The sequence below is a fragment of the Diadema antillarum genome, unplaced genomic scaffold (genome assembly GCF_040938485.1).
Source record: "Diadema antillarum isolate AM-2024a unplaced genomic scaffold, OU_Dant_1.0 seq00001004_RagTag, whole genome shotgun sequence".
Lineage (NCBI taxonomy): Eukaryota > Metazoa > Echinodermata > Echinoidea > Diadematoida > Diadematidae > Diadema > Diadema antillarum.
Window position 1 is genome coordinate 746,429 of NW_027271842.1, and position 27,486 is coordinate 773,914.

The 27,486-nt window shown below is 37.3% G+C and overlaps 1 protein-coding gene across 1 annotated transcript; it reads left to right on the top strand.

The window, feature by feature from the left end:
• Positions 1–7,174: 7,174 nt before the first annotated feature.
• On the top strand, positions 7,175–25,543 carry LOC139742550 (centrosomal protein 43-like). The gene is made up of 14 exons (XM_071653081.1): positions 7,175–7,307; positions 8,111–8,219; positions 9,306–9,394; positions 10,398–10,553; positions 11,802–11,822; positions 15,857–15,913; positions 16,243–16,313; positions 17,538–17,599; positions 18,242–18,375; positions 19,693–19,856; positions 21,272–21,423; positions 23,472–23,622; positions 24,234–24,357; positions 25,448–25,543. Exons 1-14 carry the CDS (start codon positions 7,227–7,229, stop codon positions 25,541–25,543), a joined length of 1,467 nt encoding a protein of 488 aa, XP_071509182.1. The 5' UTR covers positions 7,175–7,226.
• Positions 25,544–27,486: the final 1,943 nt, after the last annotated feature.

Here is a 27,486-nt window from a genome sequence, read left to right on the forward strand (position 1 = left end):
TGTATATGTAATTAGAATGGAAAGCTTCCTCTGTGGATTCCAGTGCACTGAAGCTTCGAGGAAAAAGAAGAATCTTAAGCTGTAAGGCTTGTAAAAATTATCTGATTTTATGTGGGTTACCGGCATTTTCTCCTGTCGCTCAATACTTAATATATTTATATTTTCATTTTCATTGCATTTGGTCATTTCCGCACAAGCCTTATTTTAAGTGAAATTAATTTATTAATGGATGGATTACTCACAAAGACATCTTAAGAGACTGAAACATGCGGTCATTCATGGTGAAAACTGAATTAGTTCCCGTGAAAGTAACAGAAGGTTGCAAGAAATCGAAATTTGAAGTTTGTGTCAATTGCACATTGTTAGAGTAAATTTGAGGTATTGTAAAAGCTGTTGTTTTCACGAATGAGGAGATCGGGGACATTTTCGCAAGATGTTGTTTTTGCAAATTGACACAGATGGTATCGTAAAGTGCACTATTACCCTAGCTCATGGCAACATTTTTGTGTGTTGTTAAATTCCCGGTCCATCAGTGATTTGTGAACTTCACAAAAATGAAACTTTTGCAAAAATACAGCTTGGGCACCATATACAGTAATGTGTGTCTGCAAAATTGGAACCATTATGCAGCAACTTCAACTCTATGCACTCTATGCAAATGACAAGCATATTCATCCTAATTTTGTCTTCCCATTGGAGCAAGATTGGGAACTCTTTCTGCAGAGGAATTGTATCCAGGCAACTTTGATGTTTAGTTTTGCACTTTTGACAGTTAGTTAGTTTGTAATTACGGTCAGTGCACCATAGTAATGTCATATTCTAGAGGGCACTTCAGCCTACATCTCGTTAGAGACTGCTGCCATGTTGGTTTGAGTCCAGCAGCCTCTAGGCCAGGCACTTTGTCTTCATTACTTCGTCCTTCAGAGGGAACTTAAAGTCCTTGGTCCATTGGTTGGTTGGTTGCTTGGCTTCTTATGAGCATTCATTGCTCTCTTTGCGGTCACATAAAACATATACAACTGTATCTTCAAATCAATCAGTCAATCAAACACTGGAGACCTCATGCAGGCACTTAAATTTCCAAGCAATACATCTTTAAAGGCATTGTTTACCATTTGCAGATGAAACAAAAACCCAGCTTTAGTGCTTCTAGATAGCTCCAAAATGTGAGTTAGGAATAGAAACAATCAGTTTAAAAAGCTAATCAGTATAATCAATGTTAAGAAGTGGTAAACATACAAAATGTGAACAAGAGATATAATAAGATTGTTCCTAGACTAAACCGTCTGCAGTTATGCTATAATGAGAAAAATAGTGATATCTCCTTATATTTTAGGATTTATTGCAAAATTTTTATATGGTAGAATGTTTTTTTGATACAACTGACCTACACATATGCATCAAATGTGATAACTCCAAAAATTTTTAAATCACTGCTCCCAATGGTAAACAGTACCCTTTAACTGATGCGTGGTACAACAGGAACAAGAATATGTAGATTCTCTAGTCACTTTCCAGTCTAACAAACACACACAGAAAGAGACAGACACTCATTCACAAAAAACAAAACAAAACACCTCAACATAATGAAGAGTGAATAAATCGACATTGTAGATAACTCACATACCTCTTTTTGGTGTCCAGGGTGTCTTTTGGTAAGCTTGAGGTGACGGTGAGAAATATCTGAAGGTCATGATGTGCTGTGAACATTATATTAGTTCTTCCCGTATTCTTCATCATTCAAGCGCTTTTCAATTTTCAATTTTCAATTACTCCAGACAAGTTATTTTTGTTTTTGTTTTTTTGTTTGCAAATATGTGTGTGTTTTTGTTGTTGTTTTTAGGGGGGTTGAAAGGAAAATCGGGTACACCCTGTTTTGCCAGGGAACTGTTGGCTCATCTGATATCAACTTGATTTTCAGATTTTTTTTTTTTTCCTCAGTAGGATTGTGCTCAAAAAGGCGTTTGAAATATCAATTTCCATGTTATGGAGAGTAACATGAATGTAAATATGTAGAAATTATTCAAAAGAAGGACCAACATATTTGATGTGCTGTAAGGTGAATGATATGCTCAGAACTATGGTCAAACAATGACCATGTAATCACAAATATGATTATATGATGAGGAACTCACTTTTATTTCGTGATTACATATCACTTATATTATATTGAAATTACCTAATGTTAAGTCAATCACAAAGTTTAAGATATTAAAGTGTTGTGCAATATTCTCCCTATCATAGAATTCTATGGGTGATTTGCAGGGCCGGCGCACTGTTTTCAAAAGTGTGGGGGCCCACTTCTGGGTTTCATGAGCTAACAAGCAAAAAAAAAAAAAGGTCCTCAGCTCATTCTCTCCCATCCCATTTTAGTGCCTCTTACATACTTCCGGGTTGAAAAAAGTGTGGGGGCCCAAAGTGATGACACCTTATGTATTCCTTTGTATGGTGCACAAAAAGTGTGGGGGCCCGGGCCCCCACGGCTGCGCCGCCCCTGATTTGGTATAATGCATAAGTAAACAACAGAGTCAGAGACTTATTTTCTTTTTTTCATTTTCCTCTCAAAATTATAGGAAAGTCTGAGTTATATCTGATATATGGCTGAGACTATTGTATGGTATACCAAGAATATACCACCATGCAACTGTGAAGCTGCCCAATGCTGAATGAAGTCAGAGTTATTTGAATTTGAGGCAAAAACCTTTGGGATAGAACATAAAAATGATAGCATGTGATTAGATTTTTTTTTTTTTTTTTTTTTGCTGAGAGTATATCATATAGGGCAAGCCTTGCCAAAAGAAAATTGTGTTATCAGAGAGAGATAGAGGGGGAAAAATAAACTTTATTATGTGGTGAAATGAGGTAAATACTGTACATGATCGATAGAATGCTACAAGGTTCCAAGATGTGACATTTACATGTTGCACATTGTGTATTTATCATGTAGAGATGTTAAAATCTCGAAAATAAGAATGACCAGGTGAAATGAAAATGTCAAAATACACATAGCTCTGTGCTGTCAAATTGAGTTATTGTCTGTGTGTGAGTTTGTGCACAGTATTGCCTTTTCTGAATCTGTCGGTCTTAATATTGGTAAGGCAGACCTCTCTATGGTGTACAATGACTTACTGAACGCAAATTTGTGTGTCTGTGTGTTCTTTTGTCAGTGTCTGTGTTGCGGATGTTGAATTAAGCGGGGTTCCCACTATCGTGCGATCCATTGCGAACGCCACGATTGGACATTCGTAACTGATCGTGGAAAATTTGTTGAACTCGTCTGAAATTTCACGTTTGGATACGAGGTTATGCGAGTCAATACGTGTTGGTACGCTTGGATGCGATATGGTCACGATTAGTCTATTTCAAGCGATACGATCTGTCACGATCTGGTCTGCCGTTCAAATACGATCCGACAGGATTGTCCTGATTGAGTTCACGATTGGTACCGATCTAACATGACCATTACGATGAGGATCCCCGATCTGGTACGTGCAGCAACGTACTGATACGTTCCAATACGAATACCGCGAACCAATACGGGCTGCTGAGATAAGATACGATATCTTTTACGATCGGGATCAGAAGCGACCCCCATTTAAGGCGCGATTGGACCCGAATGGGAATATTATAGTCCGGCTGACGATGGATTTCATTGTTTCCCTTAAATTATGCAGAGTGATTAGGCCTATTAATTATATCCACAACCATTGATGATGGCAAGGCTGACAGGTTGACGATGATGACAACGTAACGTTTGCTGTATTGCTAATGACGATTATGTTATCAGAGAGAAAGCAGCACCCAGGCCAGTCATAACCTCAGATATTCCCTCGTCTAATATTAAACGTAAAGAAATTAATAGATTATTAAATCGACATGCTCATCCTCCCCCCTCACAAAAAAGAATGAAATAACGAACCCAAATACTAAGATCAGATGATTACCCGTCTTCCCCAGAAAAAAAAAACCCCAGCAAGACAAAATGACCTTTCTCTCCAATATATGAAGAAAATAATTATATGATGAAATGGAAGCTAAGAAAGAGGATGGGATCATTTTGAATGTTATGTAAGATAGTATTATGTGTTATATACGCTTGATATAAGAAAGTTGGCCGAATGGATAGTATTGCTTATGACATGTGTTCGATTTCACATTCGCAAAGTGTATGTATCATATGCCTTTTTATTTCAAAATGTCTTTATCTCATGGGTTATTAAAAGTTTTGTTTATTCGGCTTGATTTAGTGTTTTACTTAACAATGTTTAACATAACTGATACACACACATAACAGAAAAGTGACTCCCTAATCAAAATGATGTCACTTTTTAACAAAAAAGGAGGTTTTACGCAAAATTATTTCGCTGGGGTATATTGCTACATTACTAACTGTGAAAAATAATAAGAGTGATCTTCATTGTCATAATCATACGGGTGATCTCACATCCACGACAATGGTCACCTTTACATTTGCAGTAATAATGAGAGTTGAAAATAACCATTTGTCTAAAATTATGCTCTACCAAACATACAAAAAAAGACATTGAAAAGTGTCAAAATAGATGTAATGGGGTCAAACGATGGCTGATGAAACAACAACTCTTAATTACTATGTACAATACACAAACAGCAGGATACTGCACCCCCCCCCAAAAAAAAAAATCTGTAATATACTTTTAAAAATTAACCATTTGCCTTTGATATGTACCCATTTAAGCACGATTCATTAAACTATTCTCATCTTTGTACTGACGTTAGTCAATACGTGCAGACATACAATTGCCATTTTATTTTTGCTCATTTTTTGTTTTCGTTACAAAAGTTATCCCATATCCTGTTTTGTGTATCTGTATAATGATAATAACAACTCATTAATGAAAACATCATTAACATAATGTATGAAAACATCTAAAATCTGTAATACAACTTTCATTTTATGAAATCATTAAAAAATGATTTTGATAATGTACCTTAAGAATTACGACAATTAAACCCCACACTGTCATACAATTTACCATTTGGAAATAATAATCTAAAGATGCAGGCTACCTCCTATCAGAATACAAAATAAATTAATTTATGAGTAATAAGGGCAAATGGGCAAAAAATAATTATAATAATAAGCGGAAGTGAAGTGAAAAAGTCAATCCCGATTAACACGATTAAGAAGCACGATTAGAAGAGATTTGCTGCGTTTGGATACGATCCCAGACGATGTGATGCGATGATCACGATCAAAAACTAATCGTGTTAATCGTAGAAAATTTTTGAACCGTCCAAAATTTTCCTACGATTAACGCGATTGCCACGATTGACCTTAAGATCTGATACAATCTGATAAGACCATCACGCTTGCTGCACGATTAAGACCACGATTTCAATCGTGGCGCCAATCGTGATAGTGGGAACCCCGCTTAAGTGAGATATGTACCTGTGCTATGTGCAACGAGTGTGATATTGAGCATTGCGTATACTAAGATGATTCAATGAACATAGGTTGAGAATTGGACAAGACATAGAAGGAACCAAGTACAAGAAGATAATAATGGACAGACACATCTTAACATATAACATACAGATGCTTAGATGAGAAATCTTGGAGAGTTACCAACTGCTAATTAAAGAAAACAAACAAATACAAAGAGAAGAGTACAGAACTCAAGAGTGTATGTGAGCAGGTTGAAGTGACATCGGATGGTGTTGCCATGTGATGTTTTTTGTTTTGTTTTGTTTTGTTTTGCTTTGTCTTTGGTGCATGCGTGTGGATGTGCCGGGGGGGGGGGGGGGGGGGGGGGGGGATGAAAAGGAGGATAGAGGTGAAAAAAGTGGGCATAAAGATAAAACATATACAGGAAGACATTTCATCTCAAGGGTTTTTTTTTTCCTTTTTTTTTGGTTGCAACAGTAGATGTGTATCTCTGCATTATAAATTAAAGGACAAGTTCACCTTTATATAGACATGTGGGTTGAGTGAATGCAGCATTATTAGTAGAACACATCAGTGAGAGTTTGAGCAAAATCAGACAATCCGTTCAAAAGTTATGAATTTTTGAAGTTTCTGCTCAGTCACGGCTGGATGAAAAGACTACTATAGCTTGTGATGTCGCATGAGTACAACGATATAAAGAAAGAATAAAGAAAATTCAACATATTTCCATTTTTCTCCCATAACAAAAGAACACTCGACTTCTCTCTTTCAGAAGGCAGGGGGAATAATATTATCCTTAACATACGTCAGTAGTAAGTCGAAGAACTATGCACTTTATTCAAAAAGTAAAGTTTTGTGAAATTCTCTTTTTATTTTCCTTACTTAAGTATATAGTTGTACGCATGTGACATCATACACTGTAGTAGTCTTCTCTTCCAGCGGTGACTGCGCAGATACTTAAAATATTCGTAACTTTTGAACGGATTGTCCAATTTTCCTCAAACTTTCACTGATGTGTTCTGCTAATATTGCTTCATTCTCTCAATCCTTATGTATATGAAGGTGGACTTGTCCTTTAAAGTTAGATTATGATGCTCCTCATTACAAGCATCACATACTGACAATATCAAAACACACACACACACAAAACATAATGTAAGCCTATTATATGAATATATGGAAGTATGAAATGTATGCATACACAGAAATGAGTCGAATGGTGTACTATGTATAAATGCAAGGAAAGAGAAACTCATCAGAGCTTTGAAATGGAACTGTGAATTACTGAATAACACTGTCCTTCAAATGCAAAAAAAAGGACAAAAAAAAAAAAAAAAAACAACCAACAAAACAAACCGTGTAAGCTGAGTCATAAAAGATGTCTGTGTATAAACAGGGAGGTGATCTCCCTGGCATAATAGTATGTGACGTGTGGGTGAACATACAAAGATGTTGAGACTACGTTTATTTCGAAGATAAGTGTGTAATTTTTTCAGACCCAGTACTACTTCCTGCTAGTGTCAAAACATTCTGAAAAAAGGGGCCAAAAACGTTTTATTGCTATAGTTTGGGCTGCCATGACAGCAGAAAGCCGGGGACAGATGCACACTACCACCGCATGCCGTAGCTGATTTATTACAATCTACTACTACTAGTATGAAACAGGAAAAAAATAAATAATAATAAAACACACCTGAAACCCAAGACTAGACTGCAACTCGCCGCTACTTTCGTTTCTTATGGTATTCTGTATGGAGAAGAAGAACTCTCTGTGAGTCAATACCAAATTTTCTCCAAAATGTCTGCAGATGAAGACACAGAACTGAGAGATCTCGTTGCTCAAACCCTCGAGAATAATGGCGTTTTGGGAAAAATACGAGTAAGTCTTCATTCTGTCCTATTATAACACGACAGTGCAGTGATGTTGCAACGGCAACTGTGTGCTCTATGTACAATTTGTATGTATGTGTGAGATGTTGCCAGTCCCATACGTTCAATAATATGTTACGTGAATAGACACTAGGCCCTACGCGATGTAAAATTTTATTATTGTAATTCATAACATAACGTTACAGCTTACATGTGTAGATAAATTTACCCCTGCCCTGGCTTGACTTATTGACACTGCAATGCGAAATCAATATGTTTTGTGTCTAAGCTCTGGTTCGTAAAATCCAACATAAACGTCGTTAAATAGGCAACCAACTTGTAGCGTTATTAAGACTCGAGAATTGCCTTAAAAAAGACTGGTTTAATTTACTCTTTCTCTTTGCATAGATTGTGTTCTACTTCTAGCTCCTTCGTGAAAAAAACAAACAAACAAGCAAACAAACATTTGATTTTGAAAAAGGAAATGAGGACAAAATGTCTTCATTCCAGCCAAATCCAGATTTTTTTTTTGATTTTTTTTTTTTTTTTGTGTGTGTGTGTGTGTACAAAGACGTGAGTACTGTTGGAAAGTAACTCGGAAATACTAGGATATGGTACTGTAAGTGAGAATTGCATGCAATTACCACAATGTACCATTATGATTCTGTGTGATAGTCCTATTTTACCTTCAACCTTCAAACCTCCAAACCTTCAAGCAACACATCCCCATAATCCTCTTTTCCTTTTGTTTTGTACTCAACAAAAAGCTTACTGAGACTAGAAAGATAACATAATCTTTTCTTTATATCTCAGGCAGAGCTCAGAGCCAGCGTGTTCCTAGCACTTGAGGAGCAGGATGCGGGAAAGAAGAACTCACCATTCGTGAATGAAAATCTGAAGAAGTTCTTGGCTACAAAAGAAGGTACAAATGTAATCCAATTCAAATTTTCACACAACATACCAGGGTAACTGCAGAAAATGAGCTCTTTGCTATTTAAAATGCTCATTTCCACCATTTTGATTTTCCTTGAAATACAACCATTCACTTATTTGTAACACTGAGTTTTTGTATCAGTATTTTGTCTTTCGACAAAGACAACCCACTAAGTTTTTGTCTTGTCAAGAGAGAGGCAATTATTCACATGTTTTATAGTATGCCTCATTTGGACGCATACACAAATTAGATGATATCCGTCAACTGAGAATGTTGAATATTGATACATAGTTGTGTGTATCAGCAGCAACCACAATCTTCCTTTTATGTCCAATACTCTGAGATGAAAATGTCACATGCAGCACGACACTGTCAATATGCTGCATTGAAGAGCCTTGCAGATGTCCAGGGATGAATAGCATTTTGTACTTTGCAACATCACATGTTAACTGTTGTTTGAATCATACAGTATTTGTAGCTTTTGAATGTTAAAGATTGAGTGAGAATTGTACATAGCTACGTATTGTTCATTTCAAGCTGATGTTATGCAAGTGAGTGGATCATGTGGGGATGATAGATTATATCAGAGCCCAGATTAGAGAGCCAGAATTTTCACAGATGTTACTGTGATACGATGGATGGCAAGAGATACTGATTTTGCTCAAATGCAATCTCTTGTGGATGATGAAAGGATTGAATATGCAGTCTAGAGATATGAAGACTTTATACAGATGCTGCTGTACTGTGATGGATAACAAGCAATGTTTTTGTTTTTTTTCTCTCTCTCTTTAGTATATGTACCAGTAATGAAATGTGTCTCAAAGTTTTGACATTTTGGTGTTTGCACATTTAGAAAAGAAGCTTTGTGCGTGTGTTTCAGTGCATGTACTGTAATTGCTATAAAAAATATGTTATTGCAGCTGAATATGGGCTGTATAGCCATTTTCTCAGATGGAAATGAAACAAACGAAAATTACACTGTACACTATGTACAGTGTATGTGTGTGCGGGATGTGGGTTTAAGCCAATGATATTATACATTCTGTCATTCTTTCTTTTATCTACAAATGGTAGGTTTCCAAACAGCTGCCTTGGTGAAGGAATTCCTGGAATACTTTAATCTTGATTTTACTGCGGCTGTCTTCAACCCAGAAACAAACATTGTAAGTATGCATCTGAAATATTATAGACTTCCTACTCAGATTATTAATTCAACACTCTCAAATCAGAAAGTTTCAGTCTTTCTGCTCTGTGATTTGTGTAAGGAATCCCAAGGAATTCATGTTGTTGGTATTAAAATTGCCATCGCTGTGTTCCATAAACTTTTGTTTTATGTTATGTTGAATATTAAAGGTTATTGTCAGGATGACTTTATGCTAAGCTTCACTTTGAGTATCTACCCCTGTTGGCTACGTAATGTAGTTACAAATTGTATGTGATTTTCATGTAAGGCCTGTTTGTGAAAATGTACCTAACAGCAAGATTGAAATCAAGCTAAGAGAGAGAAAAAAAGCCCAGCAGTTTCTAATGATTGATTGTTCAAACAATCAAACAAAACAAACAAATAAATAAACAAACAAACAGAAAGACTAAATGTAAGTACGCACACACACCTAAACTGGGGACCAGTCAATACTATGATAAGTGGTTTAAGAAGTTACTGTGTGGCAGCGCAGCCTTCACATAGAAAAGCTATGAACCCAGTTTATAGGGAAAATAGTTCTTCGTTCATAATATGAACATGTGTATGTGTGATGTTAATAGCCATGTGTCTTGCCAACTTAGGGCTTTCCTGGGGAACAAAGGAGGTTTTGGATAAAACTAAAGATCTCCATAAAGCATCTGCACCAAGAAAATTTAAGGAGAAAAAAACCCTTAAGAGGTGTTATCCCAGACTCAAAACAAGTGTTCACACCCAAAAATTTAGGGAGAAAACCCCTTATACGATGTTTTCCTAGGCTCAGTACAAGCACTCACATCCAAAATCTACACGGAGAACACCCCTGAAGTGGTGTTCTTTTTGAGGTGTTCGTTTAGACTTGAAACAATCACTCACATCTAGAAATTTCTTAAAAGGAGAAAACCTGTCAAGAGGTGCTGTCCCAGACTTGCGAACCAGTTTGACTGAACTATTAAACTTTCAGCGTAACTCATTCCTGAATCTAGGGTGAGGCCTATGAGGGTAGGGATGCCCTGGCAGCAGAACTGAACATCAAGGGGGAGGACAAGGCACGGGGGAAGCCGCTGCTCTGTGAAGTCCTCCGGAGGAGCCAGGATGGCGGCGAGCCCAAGGGCAGACCGAGGGCGGGGTCAGAGGCCGAGGTGAGTTGTGTAGTCTGGAGATGTGGCATACTCAGAATGGGATGATGTTTGGTGCCATGGCAACGGGCCCGCATCCTAGGAGCATTTACTTGTATGTGCACTGAATATAAATTTTATATACAGTGTATTAGTTTAAATTGTTGCACAATACAGTTGTAGCTTTGCTATAAAGTCTATGATTTCACACCCAATAACATGAATGCAGATATATTTTCAACAATTGCACTGCAAACAGACCCACAAACATAAGCATGGACTTTTTTGCATTATGGATATTTTCTGTGAATTTTGTGTCCAGCTGAACTATTAAAAAAACAAAATCACACCACAGAAAATATAAGGTGGTGATATTATGTTTGCTTTGAAATACACTGTACTCTCAGCCACAAAATCCTAAGCATGTGAAGCTCACTGAAATGAGCCAGAATGAAACACATTTTTCTTGTAAGTTTTTGCTTTTCATAATTTCAAGAGCTTATACAGGGCTCGACACTAATGGTGGCCCGGTGGCCTGGGGCCACCAAAAATGAAAGTCGGGCCACCAAATTTCATAAAAGGGCAATTTTGGTGGCCCGCCTCGGGCCACCAAAATTTTTTGAAAAGTATGTCAATAAATTCATAACTTTTTGCGCCGGAAATTAGCAGTTAAATTTGTTCAAAGGATGGATGAAAAGGACTGAATGAATGCCTGAGAGTGAGTGTTGCAAGTTTGTTGAAGTTTATTTATGAGTAGATATGTCCAACTTCTAATTCTTACTATCATAAATCTTAAATATTTGACTCATTAAAAAAAAGGACTTTTAATGTTTTTTATTGTTGTTTTTTCGGGACACCAAATTTTTCTCTCGGGCCACCAAAAATTTGAAATTTAGGATTTTGGTGGCCCCATCAGGCCACCAAACAAAAAAGTTAGTGTCGAGCCATGGCTTATATTCATTTCAAGTTGAAGTACTTATAAAGTTTGCATGATTATCTATACTTCATTAGATAATGCTTGTATGAAGCTTATAGCAGATGTAAGCATGAGAAGCATTAATTGAGAAGCACTGAAAGAGACAAGGCAGTGTTGACCTCTTTGTATTCCAAAGTCCAAACTGTCATGATTCAGAGTGCCAGAAGTGTATCTATTAGGTTTAATAGGCACCAGTCCTTCATACAGATCAGGTGAAATGTTGTGAAATGCTGAAGTTTGCATCATGTTGGTTAATGATCTATCCTGAAACATCGATAATCTCTTCTTTATTGCAGGATGACTTTGTGATTCCCAAGGTAGACCAATATTTCATGTTCGCCTTTGGCCCATAATGCATTTTGGCACACCATTTTTTTTTTTCTTTCACTAGACATTTAGTTGCATGCATTTTCAATTTGCATAATATGATACAAGTCACTTTGCATAATCCCATCTGCAAATATGCATGCTTCCCTGCTCATGTTATGCATAAAGTTCAGGCAGCTCAGTGAAGCTCCATTCCATTTTCAAGTCGAGAAATAGTCGAACCAAACAAGAAGGAATAAATTATTAACAAAAATGCTGAGAAGAATCATGGTTTAGATCCATAGTCTTGAATCTTCTTTATGAGAAGAAGAAAGTCTTTTTTTTTCTTTTGAGATTGCAGTCTTAGAATGAAAATTTTGTTGAGGATACAACTTCTTTTCAATCACTTTCAAAAGAAGGTGTTCATCAGAGAATATTTGTGTGCAAGCCATTAGAAGAGCTGTGACTTATTTCAGCCAGTGATGATGTTTCTTGAAAATGTGTTAACTCTTTATGTGCCATGGTGGAAACCCCCTGCGTGCCACATTATTCTGAGACACCAACATAGTCATGCTTTTTGGAAAACATTCTGTTTTTCAAATCTATGTAACTTCTGTAGATTTCTGTTAAGTTGTACGTGCTGTGAGCAAAGATGTAGAGAAACACCAAGCTTTGCTTTGATGACGATTGTATGACAAATCGATTCAAATTTTCTTTGAAATGACCAGTAGCTACACTAGTGTAAAGGCATGACTTTTGCACACAAAACAGCGACAGAAACTTTGAATTTACACACAAATCTATCAGGGAACACAGTTTGATAATCAATCACTACATAACATGCAAGCTATACAAAATCTTGTATGTGAGATGAACGGAAGCGTGAGAAAAACTTTCATAGTACTGCGGCATTAGGCGATTTATTGATCGGTTTGAGCGGGTTTGTGGGTTTGAGCAGAATATGCGAAGTTGGCACGCCATCGACTGAGTCGGACGTGCAAACATGGCACATAAAGAGTAAAACTGTAGGATTCCATCACTTTCTCACGTTTGTGTAATTTGGCAAAATCTTTTCCCCTCCTGTTTATGTTAATTTAATCAATTGGTTAAAATTGATATGAAAGCTGAGTGGAGTTTCTCTCGAAGCTAATGTGAGGCATGTGGCACATTGTCTTCCATCCTTTTGAAATGAATTGAAAAACTGCCTTCTAATTCAAAGCTAGAACTGAAGCAGATGTAAGAGTTTTTGAAAGATTTTTAGGCACAAGGTATCATGAATCTTGATTTAGCGATTTAGTGTGTTATGCATGCTTCAGCATTTGAATGGTGATGCCCTTTCAAATATATGTATGTTGGGGTTTTTTTTAGCGAAAGTAAAAATCCCTGATAAGTTAAATTCAGAGACTTGCTCACCTGTTTCATCAATTATAAGAACCACAGAATGATCATGAATTACACACATACCATCAAAAATTGTGATCATCAAAAATTGTGATGATGATCAATCACATCCAAATATTTTCAATCGTATTAGGATCTTCACACCAACACTTACAAATGTGCATCGGATATCATTTCATGATTATTATCTTTTGTTTCACAGCAATTATGTATTTCTGCACAGTTGACACTACTTCTTCATTCCAGCAATATTCATTAATCATATTAATGGTGCTACAACAGACCTATTCCCAAGGGAGATAAAATCTTGAGACAACTTCCAACAAAGCAGAGCAAGAGTTGTCATCCATACTAAATCAATCCCTCTTTAATATCTTGCACTCCAAATAATAGAAGTAAATGTAATTTCAGTGTACTGGGTGAAAATCCACTGCTTGTTTGTTGTTGTCATTGTTGTTTTCTTGTTGTTTTTTGCAGTCAATGTGCATTAGTTGATGTCTTTGTTTGTGATTGCAGCTTGGTAGGGCACCACCTTGCTTGTGACTTGATCTGTTTTGCATTTTTATTTAGTAATGCAAGCAGATGTATGTAAAATTGCTCACTTTATGCATGTGTTGTAATGTTACTTAAATCTTTCCGCCTCACAACTTGTTTCATTGCAACGCTATGCCTACATGTAAAGCAGAGCGATCATCAAGTCGCAGTATATCATGTCAGGATGAATGTCACATGGGCAGCTTACACTGTGGATGCAAAAATTGCATGTACATTATTGTATATGTGTTGCATTATGGCAGGTAAAATGTGTGCATGCATGAGATCCTATGGGGCTTACGGTATTTGTCCCCCTTGTGCTTTACAATGCACCTGTTTGTGTAGAAACCGTCAAGACGTGAAGTCTTCCCACCTCCGGTAAGGCTGATGCTGCCATCTCCTGTGTGCAGAGTATCGATATAATTGGTGTTAACCTTTAACCTTTGAATTGAACCTCTCCGGACCATAGTAACATTTAACATGTGATGCAGTAGAGTGGCCTACAGTTAATCATAATGATAGGTTTGTTGTGATGTGGAATTTCATATGATTCAATAACCTTCGAGCTTTTTGAAAGTTTGATGCTAAGGTCTAACATGTCCTACCAAATGAAACTGAAAGCCCTGAAACATATTAAAGAGATGGAGGCCTTTTCTGGTATTTTCATGACAATTTAAGCATTTGATGGCATCTGATAAATGGACTTTTATGACAGAGTTCAACCTCTGAGATCAGTGAGATAATCTGGTTCGTGAGTAGTTTAGCATAGATAAGTAGGTAAATGTTGTAGATAACATTGAGCGTATTAATTGCTCATCCTTTGCAGCACATTAAGAATTTGATGTTGAGGATACCGATTTGATAAGTTTGTATGTCAAAAGAAAAAAAAAACTGATTCAATACTCAATAGGCGAGCAGAAGATCACTCAAAAGCCTTCTCTCAACGTTAAAACACAGCTCACTACTACTCACCTCTTTTTATGCCAGGGACTTTGGCCAGTGTGTACAAGGCTGTAGGGTTTTATGTGCCGATCGGGATTGTCCGTTGAGTTCAGAGTACTACAAACTCAATTGCCTTGGGAAACTATAGTTACATTCAGATCGTGATCCTGAACCTCGAGGATAAGCTATCGTTGAGGATAAGCTCCGTGGGATGCCAAGTGTTGCACAGTCGATTTCGTTACAAATTTGACTGTTCGACACTTGGCGCCCCATAGAGCTTATCTTGGAAGTTAGCTTGTCCTTAAAGTTAGGATCACCGTCTGAACATAACTAATGTAACACCCCCTGTAGGGGCAACTGAAAGGAATGAATTCTTGCCTGTCAAAGGTATGGGGCTCTTGCCCAAATACCACTTCCTTTTGAGGGCAAGAGGAAAAGTGTATAGGTTTTCTGAATGTCTTGAATATGCCTGTTCTAACTAGTTCTGATCGATAATTTTGTGATTATTTGTTGTATTTCATTTGCACACCCTGTGTAGCTTGAGCATAGACTTCAAGAAACTATTTAGCTACGTACAGCTGTATGCAAAAGTTATGCTATAGACTAACTGTAAATTTCACTTTGTGTGACCTGCACTGTAACATGTGTGTTGTAAAGCTGTTGGATTTGACTCCGGAGTGCGATAACTTAGCTGCGAGAAAAGTAGCATATTATACATTCATGAGTTATTCCATTCTTCAATTCTTCCACAAAGTCTACAGCCAATAGCTGTGATACAGTGTAGCTCTGAAAAAAAAATTGAGACTTTAGGTAAAACAGAGATATTTAGCTCCTTTTATATGAGGTAGCAGCTGATAAATATGAAGCGCTCACAGATATTCAAGCAAGTAAAAATTGACACCCCTGAGAAAAGAATCTCCCTATCTGTAATTCATTAGAAATCTTACCATTGCCCTTAACATGTACCTGTATGTTTTCTGTTGCACATTGTTAATGTAAATATCAACATCAACTACAGTTTATTGCTTGACAGAAACTGACTGTTCGTTTGCTTTGATGCATAAGTGCTGAGTATGCTTGAAATGACAGAAATAGTTCAATTTCTAATTCACTGATATATTGTGTAATCATTTTTGCTAACATTTTCTTGTGTGTTTCACTCAAACAGGACCTAACCACTGCTCAGATCACAGATGCCAGAGATAAATTTGAGAAATACGACAAGGTGAGAAAGTTTGCCAGATAAGTTGCACTGCAAGGCTGCATTTTCTTTATTCAGAGATTTCACAACAAAGTCATTCCTGCAGTATGTCTAATGAACGATAGTGACAAGGGAGTCAAGAATTGTACTCATTAACTTCATCAATAAGAACAGCTCTTTGTTACACAAATATTGAAATTCCTTGTTTGTATCATGCCATGTATACATACATGCATCCAAAGAGTACCACAAAAGATAATAATATTTGCATAACATGTATATGAATGACAACACATTCTGCACCATCTTCACAATAACTCGTGCATGTGTGTTTTGTTCGTCGCTTTCCCCAGGATAAGAGTGGATCCATCGACAAGAATGAGCTGCGAAGTCTCTTTGTGGACATGTTTCCTACCTTCCACAGGTTAGCATGTAGTGCTAAATGTAGACACTGAATTTCAAACACTGAAATAAAGACCACGATAAAGGGAGTATTAAAGGAAAGGGGGATGAAGGATAGAGGCAGTTACTGCTGAGTCTTTTTCCTTTGATCACCAGAAGGTTTTCTGAAAACTTTGGACTATATGTCTGCTTGTCATGAGAAGAAAATTTAAAGCCCCATTCAGGAACGATTTTTTTTTTGCCTTTCGAGATGCATGTAACAAACAGATAACTCACTGATTCTTTTTTTCTATCATTAACCTCTATGTTTTTCATGTGTGAATTTTGGTAGCCCTGCATTAGCAGCCAGACCTTTAGCTTGTGATGTAAGGTGCAAGATGTACCAAACTTTCGTAGAGAGGAAATCCACTCCACAAATAGATAAACTTCAAAAGAAAGAGAAAAATATTCCCTACAGAACGATACAAAAATGACAAAAATCGGATAAGAAATAAGGAAGATAGGACATTTTAAAACTTCACATTTTTTCTGAAAACATTTCTTGACCAGTCCCTATGAATATTCATATCAGCAAGTTGACGATGTCATGCTTTCACAATTTCTTATTTATTTCATACACAGAAATGACAAAAATCTGATATTTCAGCTGAATAAATGTATATAAAAACAGAACAAATATCAACTCTAATATATCTTTTTATGGGAACATGCTTTTACCTTTATTAGCTAAAATGATTTTTTTCTGAATTTCATATATAACATATATGTAACCTGTCTATAGCAGTCAACTGAGGGAGACCAAAAGTGGCCGTCATAGACAGGTTTTTAACATGCTTTTTCTTGGAGGGAATTGGTTTTTTTTTATAGTGGTTGTAAATGGCAGGTGGCCACTATAGACGGGTGATTGCTAAGACAGGTTTGACTGTATGTTGTGACATGGTTGCTATCAGATTCAAATATGCTTTTTTCAGATATTGATGATAATTTACCAAAAGAGGAAGCTTTGTGGTTTTAAACTGGGATTGAAATACAAAATCTTTCTACCCTGTCCCTCCAAACATGAACTTCTTTTTATTCCCATATGATTGAAAGTGCAGAACGTGGAAATTAAGTATGGAAAGAGTACAGTATACTGTACATTGATACTTCTGATGCTATTTTAAAAAAAATATTTACTAAGTCATATGAATGTATTTGTTTATGTATTTTTATTTTACCCATTTTTTTGTTGTTGTTTGTTGGACAGGAACATGCTGGAAAGATATGTCAATGATGAGTTTCGGGCAGGAGACCGGGATTTCAGTAGTGGTATGTATTCACACAGCAAATAATTTTACAGCTGCTATTTGCATGGGGCTTTAATTTTCGCAAATTTTGCAAATCACTGTTGGGCCACAATATGAACTACATGCAAAAATATTCCCACTTCATGCACTCAGGTTTATACTATTGTACATGTACACTAATGAACCAGAGTGAACAGACAGGCATTAGTGTGCTTATGATGGCCTCGGTGTCAAATCACGAAAACGACATCTCACAAAAATGTCTGTGACCTCCTCATTAGAGAAAATATCTACACAAAAATAACAGCTTTAGTAGTATGTTGCTATTTTAAGCTGTCTGACATGAGCTTTGGAAAAAAACAACTATTTTGTGTTTCCATGATAAGCAGTGCTTGTAGAGTTCTCATAATGGTCTTCTACAAATTTGTAGAAGATTTTCTTGAGTTCTGTATGGCAACATTATAAAGTGCACCAAGTGTGGATTTCAGCAGCTAAGATGCAGTTATGCTGTTTAAGGACAGTAATAATTTAAATGATTATAGAAACTACTACCCTCCAGGACAATTTATCCTTAGTACAAAAATCCTTAGAGAAGTTTCCTCATGGACAAATGACACCCATTTCTCCAGAGTGATATTTGTGTTTTTCGCTGTCCACATTTCAGTCATCGACTTTGACGAGTTCCTGGCCATGTACCGGAGACTGTTTGTCACGTGTCGCAGCGTAGTGTCACATGACATCAACGACATCGTACCGTCGTCAAAGGTAAGGTTTGCAGAGGATCATGGTCAGACTTCAGTATGATTCAATTTGTTTATTCCACATGCTATAAAGAATACAAAAATTCACTTTTATACACATATTGCACATTACGTTTACATGGGAAACAGAATATCTGGGTGCGTTCGAGCGCTCTCCTAAAGCGAACTGTACCGTACCGTACCCACGCCGCTCCTAAAGTGTACTGTACCGTACTGTACCGAGCTAAAAGTGGACCACTTCCCGATGTGCTCCAAAAGCGTACCAAAGCATTCCAAAAGTTCGCTGTAAAGCATGCGTGTCATGCGCATAAGTCACAATGCAAAGACATCATTCTCTTTGTTTGGGAAAGCTGTAAGTAGTTCAAGCGCCAGGTGGTTGACATTCTTGCTACAAACAAGCATGACCTTTTCAAAAAAATAACTAATGAGGTACGTTTTCCCTACAGAGCGCTCGAACGCTCCAAAACTGGCACAGTTCGGTATGGTACGCTTTAGTTCAGTTCGCTTTGGTTCGCTTTAGATCGTTCAAACGCACCCCCTGAGATGCACTTTTGTAGCTCCTCTATCCACATCCAGTAAGAAGGACTTGTATAGATGTTTTACTTGTAATGCTTTTGCAGTGCTATAAAATCATACCAGAAATTTTTAAGTATCACACATTAAAGCAGCTGAAGCCAGGAACTTCAAACTTTACATCCTTGCCATGTTACTTTGGTATTACTCTCTTATTCTATGAATTTGTGAAATGACCCCTCATTCAAGTTTTCCCTCGGAAGCACATTCTTCTTGACCTATTTCAAGTATATTAAAGGTTGTATGCTGTTATGCTATAAATTATGTACATTTTTTATGCTTCTTTCTGGTTTAGATGAATCATTTCTTTTGATATCAATGCATTTGATGGCACTATCTTTACCTTTATGTGTGGTTAATTGTCTTCATGTTAAAAACTATTTTTAGTTCCCAGTTGTAATTTTCTGTGAAATCTCCTGTTTGTATTTCACTGTGCTCTTTAAAAGAGAAGAAAAAAATCCAACTTATGGTTTTGTGTACCTCATGTGCACTATCACTGCTATGTAAGTAAAGAAATGATGAAGTAGAAGTGTAAAGAGGTTAAAAATCATATCGTGTTGTGGCAATGAAGCAAATGAAGTTGTCATAGCAAAGTTGAAAGCCCAATTTCTGCACTCTGAGTATTAAAGCAGTTTGAAGCGGTAGCAACCATGACTGATGGTTTGATTTTTAGTTGAATCACCTCATCAGAGAATAGATAATCCGTGTCTACATGCTGGTCCTTATCATGTTGTGTTCTATCTGACACCTCATCCAGCCAACCCTGGTGCCTGCCACTGAGACCAAGAAGAAAGAGGACAGCGTCAAGAAGGCGGATGATGACATCTTCTCCCCCTTGGCCAATAGAGGGCAGGCTTCAGCATCCAAGGGAGGCAGTCTCAGTGACGACGGCGACGCATTCTTCGACGATCCCTTACCTTCGGGCAACAAGGCATTTGGAACAAGGTACTGAAGCCAACAGGACCGAGTGTCTTTGCATTTGTGAAGTGTCTGCTGTTAAAGGCATTAGTTACCATATGGAGATGAAACAAAACCCGAGCTTTAGTGCTTCAAAATATTTCTAAAATGTGAGTTAGGGATAGAAACAACCAATGTAAAAATGTTAGTCATAATAATCAATGTTAAGGATTGTTTGATACACAAAATGTGAACAATAGTTGTAATAAAATTGTTTCTGGACTAAACTGTCTTCAGTTATGGTTTATTAAGAAAATCAGTGATATCTCCTAATATTTGTCGCTTTATTGCAAAATTTTTATATGTTGCAATGTTTTGGGATACAACTGACTTACACATATGCATCAAATGTTAAAACTCAAAAAAATTTTATATCAGTGCCCCCAAAGGTAAACAGTACCTTTAAATGATATCTCCCATCCATCCTTGCTATTGCTCTACCTTGACTTTTGATAGCTTGTCATGTAGAAGAAAGATTTGCCGTGACCATTGGTCTTCCTTCTCATTAAAGGACAAGTTCACCTTCATAGACATGTGAATTGAGTGAATGCAGCAATATTAGTAGAACACATCAGTGAGAGTTTGAGGAAAATTGGACAACCAGTTCAAAAGTTATGAATTTTTGAAGTTTCTGCTCAGTCACTCCTGGATGAGAAGACTGCTACAGCTTGTGATGTCACATGTGTACAACAATATAAAGAAAACGTAAAGAAAATTCAACATATTTTCACTTTTCTTGCATAATAAAGGAATGCTTGACTTGCCCCTTTAGAAGGCAGGGGGAATAATATTATCTTTAACATTCTTTAACATACATCAGTGACAGGTTGAGGAAATGTGCACTTTTTTCAAAAAGATACATTTTGTGAAATTCTCTTTATATTTTCCTTCATTGTATGCATGTGACATCATACACTGTAGTAGTCTTCTCATCCAGCAGTTACTGTCCAGATAATTTAAAAATTCATAACTTTTGAACGGATTATCCGATTTTCCCCAGACTTTCACTAATGTGTTCTCATAATATTGCTGCATTCACGTAATCCACATGTATGTGAAGGTGAACTTGTCCTTTAAAAAGATTTCATTTTGCAAAGTCAGTATTGTTTGTATATGATGCGATTATAGTGTACGTCAAGTTTTCTGGACTCAGGCTTTTTGGTCATAATAAAACTTTTCATGATACAGTGCACTCCCGTTTTAACAAACATGGTTATAACAAAACTCTTGTTACAGTGAAATAAAGATTCAGTTCCCAAAATAATCATGTACATATCTAAATATACTATACTGTTCGGATATAACCAAATTTTGATATAATGAAAGAAAACTGCCTGTCTGGAGGACTTCATTATAACAGGAACCCACTGTACTCTTCATTTTCTTCAATGCAACCTATGCAGGAGTTCAAAGCAAGCCCCACCCTCGTCTCCGCCCCTCAGCCCATCCAAAGCCGGAGCCCTGAGTTCACTCAGCAATGCCCCGCCCCTTGTTGGGAGTGGCCTGGGATCACTGACAGGAGCTCCACCAATCAGCCCTGTTGGAGGTGCCAAAGGTCAGCATACATTTTCATTGGAGAGTCTCAGTTATGAATTGCTAATTTGGTGCCAGTTTATGTTATGGGCTTCATTGCTCTGTACAGCAGCGCCATTTTGTACAGTCGTACTATTTTGACATTTTTCATTCTAACAAGCTGACAACTTGTGGTTCATTTGCAATCAATCTCAACTCCATTAGCAGAGGATATGAATAAACTCATCAGTCCCCTTATGCAATCTATATCATTGGATGGCCGTTCATTTTGTATGAAATGAAGTTTTATGAAGCGAAAATATATGATTGTTAGTACCATCGTATGTTGAAAAATAAGCCTGAAATAGCATGAGAGAGCATCTAGAACCCTAGAGCTTCCAGGGTCTTGGACCCCGGCCGCATTAAGGGACTTTGCGCTTCGCACTCGTCAAGTTGGAGTCTCCCGCTTGCTAGGGGTTTCAGGTGGGAGAATCTCCAGATCAGAAGGGGCTTGGGGTTGGAGTCTCTGGGGCAGTCATTTGTGGAATCATTCAGTTTTACTTAGAAAATGAGGTGTAGGGTAAAAGAGATGGTCACATAAAGTACCAGCCCTTCCAAACAAGCTACTCTTGATAAATACATGTATACCATTTTGAATGATTTCATTGATCTCATTATAGACCCTCCTATAAAATGTAATGCCAAATGTGAATGTTACTGTGCAGGGAATAGATAGTAGAAATAGGAGAATGCCTTTGCAGGCAAACTCAGGCCAGATCATGCCAATGAGAGCATATAATGTTATTTAAATCATAATTGGCATCAAATCAAGCATACTATATCAAGTTAAACAATGGAGAGAAGAAAGAACAAAGACTCAGAACATTTGTCAAGCATCTGCTTGTGTGAGTGTTCATCGTATAAGATTAACTATTTTTTATTTCGATACCGATAACGAAACATCTGATTGCAACTGATTGACAAACTGCCCTTCATTGACATAAATGATAATTTATCAACATCAGTGAAGTGCAATTTGTCAATCAGTTGCAATAAAAACCACTCGCCACAGGAATTCATTACTTTGAACAAACGTGATGTTAAAGGACAAGTGCACCTTCATATACATGTGGATTGAGTGAATGCAGCAGTATTAGTAGAAGACATCAGTGGACGTTTGAGGACAATCGGACAATCCGTTCAAAAGTTATGAATTTTTGAAGTTTCTGCGCAGTCACTGCTGGATAAAAAGACTACTATAGCTTGTGATGTCACATGTGTACAATGATATAAAGAAAATATAAAGAAAATTCAACATAATTTCACTTTTCTGGCATAATAATAGGACACTTGACTTCCCTCTTCCAGAAGGCAAGGGGAATAATTTTACCATTAACATACGTCAGTGACAAGTCAAGGAAATGTACACTTTTTTCAAAAAATAAAAATTTTGTGAAATTCTATTTTCCTTATATCGTTCTACGCTCGTGACATCATACACTGTAGTAGTCTTCTCACCCAGCAGTGACTGCACAGATACTTTAAAAATTTGTAACTTTTGAACGGATCTTCTGATTTTATCCAAACTCTCACTGATGTTTTCTATTAAAGGACAAGTCCACCTTCATATACATGTGGATTGTGTGAATGCAATAATATTAGTAGAACACATCAGTGAAAGTTTGGGGAAAATCGGATAATCCGTTCAAAAGTTATGCATTTTTAAAGTATCTGCGCAGTCACTGCTGGATGAGAAGACTAGTGTTCTTTTGTTATGCGAGAAAAGTGAAAAAATTTGTTGAATTTTCTTTATTTTTTCTTTATATCGTTGTACACATGTGACATCACAATCTAAAGTAATCTTCTCATTCAGCCTTGACTGAGCAGAAACTTCAAAAATTCATAACTTTTGAACAGTTTGTCTGATTTTCCTCAAACTCTCAATGATGTGTTCTGCTAATATTGCTGCATTCACTCAACCCACATGTCCATGAAGGTGAACTTGTCCTTTAATATTGCTGCATTCACTCAATCCACATGTATATGAAGGTGGACTTGTCCTTTAATGAGCATCTGGTCTCTTGATTGCAGGCTCCCGCAGCCCAGATTGGGGCGATCTGGAGGAGATCGACAACAAGATCTCCAAGCTGGGCTTCGATCTCTCGCAGAAGAGCGAGGCATCAAACAAGGGCAAACCGCTGCAGAGCGATGCCAGCCAGGACTACGAGGATGACTTCCAGAGGTGAGACTCAGAAACTTTGGGCGTCTGTCCGGCATCACTGACCGGCATGGTCACCCTTGTCCTTATGCATGCATACAAAGTGACTTTATGATCATTCATTCACTTGTGCCCACTGTTTAGACTGAATTGTCAGTTTAGAACCAGAAGGTGTTAACTCCATGAATAATGTACAGTAGTAATGCCCTTTTGATCGTCAAAAGGTGATATATAGTTACTTATCTTTAAGTTTGGTTTGTAAATGAGGTAATTACATATCAGCCTGAACTTCAGGCTGCATTCATTGCAGAATGGCTGCATAAGCTGTCCTCTGTGTAGATGCAGGAAATAACATATAATTCATGGAGAAAATCATTAAGAAATACCGTTAAAGATCTACATATGTACAATATAATTGTCACGTTTTACACCGAGGATTTGTCAGAACTTCTGGGTACAAGTTGTTGAATGAATGGCCTCTGAATTTGCCGTGCAAGCTGTGTTAAAGTGTATTACTTTATAAACACACAAAGATTCAATGTATTGCATAATATTTCTTCTTCTTGCCCTTGATGGATGTTTAGAAAGCCCAAACACCAATATCATGTTTCTCGCCCTCAATGATTTAACAGCAGTTCACAGGATAGTCCGAGCCAGACGCCGAGAGGGACGAGCAGCCAGAGAACAAACAGCATCACAGAGGAGATCTCAGAGGAGATCTCAGGAGACGACAGCTTTCTTGCCAGCAGCCAAGAGAATGTGAGTACAGTCTTTAGGTGGACTTTGTTCCACACCATGTACTGTAAAAGTGGAAATTTTCGCACATTTCGCACAACCAGACGCTAGCACGAAAATAAAAGCATGCAAATATTTTTGCATGCCATATGTTCCAGTGGTTAATGTCCTGATTCCGCAGAATTAAAAACACATGAAATCCATCTTACCCGTCCGTGCACGAAAAAGTACTCGCGCGATAATATCCACTTTTACAGTACCGGTACTTGAAAACCCACAATGTTCACATGCACTTTAAATTTGCGAATTTTGCAAGAGCCAAGATTCGCTAAATTAGAATGCACATGAAAGTTCTTGTCTCCACTATAATGCATTTGATAACAGTGGCATTTAGCAAAAATTTCATCCCGCTAAAAAGGCCGTCGGCTCCAATTCCCAAATATTTCAAGCTGGGAACATTTTTTGCTCTACAGTACACTCAACACATTTCAAAGGTCATGTTAAATTTGAAGGGTTTTATTGCATAACGAGGCTACCCTCCATTCTTGTTATGTTGAGATATTTGCAATTTTACAAAAAATAATAAAAAGCAAAGAGAATGATGAGAAAATACCGACATTTTTAATCATAACTACAAGAATATTCTTGTTCTGTTACAAGTGAGGTATCACTAGAATGGTTTAATTTAGCTCTATCTGATTATGGTCTGACTTTAAGATGCTTAAAGATAGCACGTGGCCCATTTTGCAATGAAACTCTTCATTTGTTCATAAGGCCAAGTGTTCCAAGAGGTTTATTGAGAAAGTATGGACTAGTTATGTTTCTAAATTGTACCACGCCATGAGTAACATTTTTGCCATGGTTTGATGTCAAATTCAAAGTTTGCTGTAATCACAGAGCCAAGTTGTCTCTGTGGGATATTTCTGTTTCTTTACCTTAATGTAGGTGAAATGTATAAAATATTGATAAAAAGAGATTCAGACAGTCGAAAAGCTGGTTTTGTAACTTCTCACATAAATGGCCAACTTGACAATTTCAAAGAGCCTTTGCAATGACTATGCTGAAGGCTGCAAGATCCTAGACCATTCAACTCTCTCTTTGCCCACATCCCCAGTTCGATGATCAGACTTCGGATCGCACCGTCTCGCAGCTGAGCCAGAGTGGACCTTTCGACTACATGGAGGAGGTTCGGCCGCCCGCCGAATTATGACAGGCGCCGGACAGGAGCCCTCGTGAGGCCAACCCCGGCAGCAGCAGTCTCTACGGTTGGCCGGTGTGATGGCTGCGCTGTGTATCGAGAACCAACTTGCATCAAGGTGTGGTTTTAGGGGCGGCGGCCAGAAGTGGTGGAACTTTTGCACTGAGTGAACAGCACAACCGTGTGCCCCAAGCGAGTGCATAAACATTGCAAATTTACATCCAAGCACCTATGATTCCACAATGTGTAGATATTTTTAAAGTAATTCTGATGAGATACATATTTTGCGATAGATGCGGGGCGTGTGCGATTTCAACAAAACTTGCATGCCGTGATGTGGACATGTCATGTTTGCACATATGTCATGTTTGCACAGGATTATGGTAAGGGTCTGGTCAGCCTTCGTGGCATTTTAGCTGAATGTGGAGAGTAGTTCTACTCAGGCTTATAGAATACCATAATATTGTAAAGGAAATTGGTTTATTTAAATGTCTATGGAAAACCATTGTTCCACATGTGTACTTTGACTTGTGCGTAGAATTAGATTAAAGCACAAGCTTGAATTATCTCCCACAGTCCTATTTTATGGATGAGAGCACTTGCCCCAAACTACTTTTTAGATGAATTACATACAAAACCAATATGCTCTTAGTTCCATTCTCCATGCATACAATACAAACAAGACTATGGTTAATAGAAATCTTATCTGTAATCTATGACCAGAAAGGGTCATATTGATCTTTCTAAAGTTTATTGAAGTTAGATACTTATCAAACCATTAAGTTCACAGAAACCATGTTTGTGTGATGTGGTGTTGTATCTTTGAATCATGTTTTTACTGTTCAATTTTTTATTGCTTTGCTTCATATGGTAGAATGAACAAAATTCTCCTTCATTTGAGTCCCTGGTTAAATTCCTAAATTATTCCTAGTTCTCAAATTGGCCACACATTTAAGAAGATCAAAATGTCTTCATATGGCAAACTGCTGTATATTTCCTTCTGATGTTGTCCAGATGTAATGAGTCTAATGAGTTTCATCCAGTCTCTATATATAAGACATGCAGTGAAACTCAGTAGTGCCAATTTGATGATGATTACAGATGAAGCAAAAACCATTATGTCTGGGACAACACTAATGTGGGCATAACCATCTGTGTTTATGATGCATAAATCATCTTTAAAGTGAGTGTGTATTCATATTTATTAAACCATGGTGACTGTTGGCTGTAAATTATACATACATGTGCTAACCACTGCTTTGCATGAATCTCCATCCAGCATCCGGACTGTGTGATAAGAATGCCTTACCTGTCTGAATCTTTTGCAATCCAATGGTAGCTCAGAAGGGTTTGATATCCACAAGTAAAGATGTTTTGTAAATTTTTTGTTTAATTCACATTTCTGTGAATGATTCATCATTGTGTCTTCCACGAGTTCAAGATATGACATACACGGTTTCCAGTATATGGGACTCGCATCATAAGCAACATGGACTGAAAATCAAATTTGTTCCTATTAAGCCCTGTCCCCTTTGTAGATCCTTTTTGATGATTTGCACAAAAATGATGTGATTGGTGACTTTATTTTGTGTGGCCCCAATTAAGAAAAAATTGCTCATATGTGAACATCATGCGAGCACTGGACGAAGAGTTTTAGAACTTTTCCAAACTTCTAGTCAGCGACACTATATCACTCTCTGCAGAGAGCATTACTGGGGTCACCTGTAAGCATAAATCAGGAATGTCATGAGTGAAAATGTGTGGCGCTGTCTTGGGAACCACAGTAACTATTTTAAAGAACTGTCAATTTTTGTATGTTCTTTGTGTTTTATGACCAGACTGTAACATAAGAACTCCACAAGAATTTGTATTTAAATGGTATGCTGTAAAGATGGGCTTATGAAATAAACAATGGCAAGTTTGGTCATAACCTTGCATCATCAAACCCCACAAAA